This window comes from Hipposideros armiger, unplaced genomic scaffold (assembly GCF_001890085.2).
Source record: "Hipposideros armiger isolate ML-2016 unplaced genomic scaffold, ASM189008v1 scaffold_1679, whole genome shotgun sequence".
In the NCBI taxonomy this organism is placed as follows: domain Eukaryota; kingdom Metazoa; phylum Chordata; class Mammalia; order Chiroptera; family Hipposideridae; genus Hipposideros; species Hipposideros armiger.
In genome coordinates this window covers 101,797-108,605 of record NW_017733029.1, presented here as the reverse complement: position 1 = coordinate 108,605, position 6,809 = coordinate 101,797, and the positions used below count along the sequence as shown (strand labels likewise).

Here is a 6,809-nt window from a genome sequence, read left to right as displayed (position 1 = left end):
CAGAAATAAATAAACCCACACATATATGGTCATAAATTTATGAGAAAGGAGCCAAGAACATACAATGAGGAAAGGAGAGTCTCTCTAATAAATGGTGACAGGAACAAGGGTAGATACATGCAAAAGAATGAAACTAGGTCACTAGGGAAGACATTCAGGACAAGTGACCTCAAAATATGTATGTGGATTCTTTTTGAGACCCTGCAGGCCCAAGAGAAACATTTACCTTTTCCTTAAAGAATGTTAATTTGCGGACTTGCCCATAGTAAGAGTTATCATCAGAGATAACATTTTATGACCTATGTATAGAATAGGTCAAACTTCTAACTATAGTAAGTTTCCGACTTATGAACAACTTTTGTTCTGGGAGAACGTTTGTAAGTCAGATTCATTAGTAAGTCCGACAAAGTGAGTCTGATACACCTTAGATGCTTCCTACCAGTCCCTTCCTCATCACCACTGCTTTTTCTCTTGATTCCAGACATCCTAGGCCCAGATTGAGCACTCTGCTACTATATACTATCGCACTGCACAGTAAGCACACAGCAGCACAACTGTGACAAAGTCTGGCAGACGCATAAGCTACTTCTTCGATCTGTTCGTACCTACGAATGTTCATAATACCAGGTCTGTTCATATCTGTGAGCATTTGCAACTCAAATGCTTGTAAGTCGGGACTTACTGTACTGAACTTCTGCTCTTTTTATTGTCCTGCTATTGTCGTTTCTCTCCTCTGAAGCCCCAAGTGCCTTACCTCAATATTAGCTCAGAATCTCATATATACTTCATTTTCCATTTGTCTCCAAACTTCTCATGTATGTTTCCATATACACCCCACTGGGAGCTATATACTTGATAATCAGTTTTACCAGTGACTATCATAGCTATTCTGGACTCTGAGGTCAATTAGACAAAAAAAAACAGGAGACCAGATATAAAATACAGTAGCATGTTACTCATGTGAATGCCTGACATTAAACTTTTGATTTATGAGAGTTCCATTTCAAAGACATCTATCTCAAAAAATCGTATTGTTAGGTGTATGACATGGCTACTAGATAAGCATGCAAGTTTTCACACACACACATTCAGTCCATTCTCTGTGTCTCTGTCTCTCTCTCTCCCCCAGACCCTCCTGTGTGTTCCTCAGACATGCTGGACCTGTGAGAGTAAACTTTGTGTTTTCATACTTCCCTGATGGTTGTTGCAATTATTATAAAGACCACAAGGGCTGGTCCTGCCACAAGTTGGCTCAGGTCTGAATCACAAGTAGCGGGGGCCCAAGCCAGTGCCTCAGGCCTTCCCAGCCTATAGCAACACTATCAACAGGCTGAGACTGAAAGTGAACAATGATGAAGTCCACATTATCAGGAAGAGCAATTAAGCTACAGATGCAGAAAGAAAGAGAGACACAAAAGTGAAAATTGTGGTTTCAAATATTCCTATGAAATAAAATTGTATCAGTTGGCTTAGTAGCAAAGTGAAATTTTTTCCATTCAAGTACTGCAACTTATGACTATTCTATGAAACAAGAACAGATTTCTCACAATAATGTATGTTTTTTGAAAATAAATTATTCTTAAAAAATCCATGTTGCCCATGAAGTAAACAGAAATTTTTAAATATTTCTGATCAAGGTTGGAAAAACCAATGTGAAGGTAGTAAAAAGACAGGGAAAAACTGTCTGTAAGACAGACAAAGCAGAAATCTGAATCAAATGATTACTAAAATTGTATAGAGAAAAATGCCGTTGGTATTTAAATAGGGATTGCATTGAGTGTACAGATTGCTTTGGGTAGAATGGACATTTTAACGATGTTAATTCTTCTTGACCAATAGCACCATATACACTTCCATTTATTTGTATCTTCTCCAATTTCTTCCTGTCATATACTTTTCTGAGTACAAGTCTTTTCCCTCTTAAGTCAAATTTATTCCTACGTACTTTTTAAAAACTTTATTGGGAATAGTGTGTTTTTTCCAGCATGCGGCATCTCCAAGTCAAGCCATTGTTTGCAACCTAGTTGTAGAGGGCGCAGCTCACTGTCCCATGTGGGGATCAAACCAGCAATCTTGGTGTTATGTATCTGCGCTCTAACCACCTGAGCCAACAGGCCGCCGACTAGGTATTTTATTTGTTGCAATTATAAATGGAATCCTTTTTTATTCTCTTCCTTACAGTTCATTATTGGTGTATACAAATTGAACTGATTTCTAAAAATTAATATAGCATTGTTCGTAGACTAGAACAAATAACCTTAAAATCTATATGGAGGGCCGGCCAAGAGGCGTGTTGGTTGGGAGCTGGCTTGGGACGCCAGAGGGCCCCAATTCGGATCCCACATATGAGGGCCAGTGACACTGCCCTCTACAGCTAGGCTGCTGAGCGGCAGCTCGGCCTGGAGCTGGTCTGCTGTGGGTCGTCAGCAATGGGGTAGGCTGCAGCTCGTGCTGCAGTGGGTTGCCATGGGCTACCGTGTGTAGGCGGCAGCCTGCGTGAGCAGCGAGCAGCCACAGTGAGCGGCCGTCCAGAGGCCGGCAACTGATCTGCCTCACCCGGTAAGAGCGCAATGATGGTGCCAGTTTGGGCCAGTGAAGCGACGTCCTCTACAACTAGGCTGAAGAACAAAACAACAGTGGCTTGTCTGTTCCCATTCCCCTGATTCCCCAGCGCTGTTCCACTCCCCCAATTCCCCAATAAAATCTTTTTAAAAAAATCTATATGGAACCACAAAACACCTCAAATAATCCAGCACTCTTGAGAAAAAACAACGTTGGAGATATCATGCTACCTGATATCAAACTATACTACAAGGCTATAGTAATCAAAACACCATGGTACTGGCATTAAAACAGACACATAATTCAATGTAATAGAAAACAGAGGCCAGAAAAAACCCCCGACATTTACAAAATCATTTAATCAATGACAAATGAGGCAAGAATACACAGTGAGATAAAGACAGTCAATTCAATAAATGATGTTCTGAAAACTGGACATATACATGCAAAAAATGAAACTAGACCACTTCTTATACCATATATGAGAATAAACTCAACATATATTAAAAACTTACATGTAAGACCCAAAACCATAAAAATCCTAGAGATAACATAGGCAGTAAAAATTGCTCTTAGTAACATTTGTTTTCTGATATATTTTGGGGGGCAATGAAAACAAAAAATTTAATAAACACATGGAACTCCACCCAACTAAAAAGTTTTTGCACAGCAAAGAAAACAATCAACAAAACAAAACGACAACCTACTGACTGACAGAAAACATTTGCCAATAATATATCTGATGAAAGGTTAATATCCCAAATGTATAAAGAACTCATACAACTCAACCTGAAAAAAATAAAAATACTCATTAAACAATGGGCAGAGGACCTGAATAGACATTTCTCCAAAGAAAACATACGAAACCCAGTAGATGTATGAAAAGATGCTCCACATCACTAATCATCACAGAAATGCATTAAAACCACAATAAGATATGTCCTCACACTTGCCAGATTGGCCATCATGAAAAATAAAAAAAAAAACAAGTGTTGGTGAGGATGTAGAGAAAAAAGAACCCTCGTGCACTGTTGGTGAGATTGCAAATTGGTGGCGCCAACATGGAACGCAGTATAGAGTTTCCTAAAAATTAAAAAGAGAACTACCTTATGACCAACAATTCTACTTCTGGGTATATATCCAACAAAATCCAAAACACTCTTTTGAAAGATATATGCACCCCTATTGTCAATGCAGCATTATTTACATTAGCCAAGATATGGAAGAAACCTAAGTGCCATTCAATTGACGACTGGATAAAGAAGATGTGGTACACACAAGAATATGCAATAGATTATGGCTCAGCTATAAAATTGAATGAAATCTTACCATTTGTGACAACATGGGTGGACCTGGAGGGTATTATGCTAAGTGAATTCAGTCAGACAGAGAAAGACAAATACCATATGATCTCACTTATATGTGGAAGCTAAAGAACAAAATAAATGAACAAACTAAAGAGACAGACTCATAGATACAGAGAACAAACTGATGTTTGCCTGAGGAGTGGGAGGCTGGATGAAAAAGATGAAGGGATTAAGAAATATAACATGCAACAAATATGTATAGTGCCAGGAGGGTACTAGACTAAAAAGGGATCATTAGATAAATTATATAAATGTCTAACCACTATAGTGAACACCTGAAACTAATATAAGATAATATTGAATGTCAACTGTAACTGAAAAAAATAAATAATTTTTGTAAATTCTATACAGAAGTTGAATTCAAACAAATAGAAATTCTAAAATATAAATAAAAGAAGCAAATTCCACAAACACAATCTGTTTAAAGAATCACAATGTCTGAATTTGGGCTTTGAGCCAAGAAATCAAGGGCACATTTTCAGCCTCAGCATGATTGTCCTTTTCATATCTCTCATCCCAAAGAATCTTTTCAGAGCCCCCTTTATATCCTTGTTCCTGAGACTGTAGATGAAGGGGTTGAGCATGGGTGTGACCACAGTGTACATCACCGAAGCTATTCCACTTGACTGTGAGCTGTGGGTGACAGCAGAGCTCAGGTACACTCCTAGGCTTGTCAGATAAAATAAGGAGACAACCGAGAGGTGAGATGCACAGGTAGAAAACGCTTTATACTTCCCTTGAGATGATGACATTGCACATATGGAGGACACTATCTTGGAATAAGAGTAAGAGATACCAGCCAGGGATCCACCACCCATCAGCACAGCTGCAAAATACATCACCAGGTTACTAAGAAAGTTGTCAGAACAGGCAAGTTGGATCACCTGATTGAGTTCACAGAAAAAGTGGGGGATTTCCAAGTCTGTACAGAAGGACAGTCTCAGCACCATTAAGCTATGTAACAGGGAAATCAGGACACACATGATCCAGGACACCAGAACCAGCAGCCCACAGAGTCGGGGGTGCATGATGATCATGTAGTGCAGGGGGTGACAGATGGCCACAAAGCGATCATAGGCCATCACGGTGAGGACAAAGAAATCAAGCGCTGCAAAGAGTAGGAAAAAATACATCTGTGTGATGCAGCCTTCATAGGTTATGACTTTGCTCTGTGTCTGGATGTTCACCAGCATCTTGGGGATAGTGGTGGAGGTGAAACAGATGTCCACAAAGGACAGGTTGGAGAGGAAGAAGTACATGGGCGTGTGGAGGTGGGGGTCTGAGCTGATGGCCAGGATGATGAGCAGGTTTCCCAACACAGTGATCAGGTACATGGAGAGGAAAAGCCCAAAGATGAGGGGCTGCAGTTCTGGCTCCTCTGCAAGTCCCAGCAGAAGAAATTCTGAAACTCTTGTAATATTCACTGGTTCCATGAAGAAGAGGTGACTTCCAAGACAGAAAAATAACATGAGTAATTTTCATACAAGTGACATTACTCCGATAGCTCTAGTGCTACATTTATATTTTGCAGCCAAATGGTTAATTTCAATACTTTAGTATGGATCTGATCTTCTACGGTTTCTGTGCCATTTCACATTAGGAATTTTGATTCCAATTTGCTTCTTTCCAAAGGTGTCATGTATTCTACAGTTTTCATGGGAAATTCTTCGTGTATTTCAGGAATATAAAGTGACTACTCATCATGATTTAGGTACTGTATAATGTGTGAGTATTTGAGCACTGAAAAACAGAAGTTCATACAAGTCAAAGATGGAGAAAAAAATATGCAACCTAATAATAAAAATATATTACATTTCAGATGGTGACAGATCATAGGAAGAAAAGGAAAGCAAGTTTAAAAAACTTAGTGAATAGTGTGTTTCTTTTCCAAAGGACATTTAGTCAAGACCTATAAACAAGTTAACATTTGAACAGAGACCTCAGTGAAGAAAGGAAGGGACAGGCAAGGTGATGTTGGCAAGTATGTACCTGGAAGAAGGAATGGCCAGTGCAAAGGCCCTGGGGTGGAGCAGCAGTGGTTTCATAATCAGTCTAAAGTGAATATCAGAGTACCTGATGGGCCTTTATTATAATGTTTTTTCATGTTGCTCTCAGCAGAGTTTCTCACCTAGAAATGCTTTTGTGCCTGGGGCATCTGGCATTGCCTGAAGGAATACTGCTAAACACCCACAATTCACAGGACAGCACCCCACCCAATTATTATTCAGTCCCCAAGGTCAACAGTGAGAAGGTGAGCAAACCTAGTCAAGACCGGCCCTTCAACTTGAGTGTGCTTATGAATCAACAAGTATCCTACCAGAAAAGCAGAATCTGAAACAGCAGGTCATGGGGGCCTCAGAGAGGCTGCGTTTCTAACAATGGGGTGTTGATCCTGCAGGTCCTGGTCTGTGGACCACGCTCTGAATAGCAAGGATGAGGTCCTGTGTTAGACTCAGGTATAAGCACTTTTAGGTCTTCTGAGCCAAGCATTTCTTTGCATGCATTATTAAAGCAATAGTGTATTCACTCATTCCAGAAACTGTGGTAAATTCTGTGTTTATTTCTTTTATATAATGGCCCCTGAGTGACACGGAATACTACGCTTTTAACAGACTTTGTAGTGAGCAAAATAAGGACNGTAAACAGAAATACTCTCAGAGACACAGAGGATAAACAGATGGTTGCTAGTTGGGAGGGGGCAAGGATGAAGGAGAAGGGGAATGGACGAGACAATACAAATTGGTAACTACAATATGGCCTCAGGGATAGAAAAGACAGTCTGGGGACTATAATCAATAATGTTGTAAATATTTTTTAAGGGGCCAGATAAACTCATGTCTTGTCAGGGAGACCACTTCATAGACGGTGTAGAGGCTTGAC

General features: G+C 39.9%; 1 protein-coding gene across 1 annotated transcript; it reads right to left on the bottom strand.

Annotated features, from left to right (window-relative positions):
- Positions 1-4,393: 4,393 nt before the first annotated feature.
- LOC109377986 (olfactory receptor 7A10-like) lies at positions 4,394-5,362 on the bottom strand. The gene has a single exon (XM_019634453.1). The coding sequence runs from the start codon at positions 5,360-5,362 to the stop codon at positions 4,394-4,396; it is 969 nt and encodes a 322-aa protein (XP_019489998.1).
- Between the last annotated feature and the right edge of the window lie 1,447 nt (positions 5,363-6,809).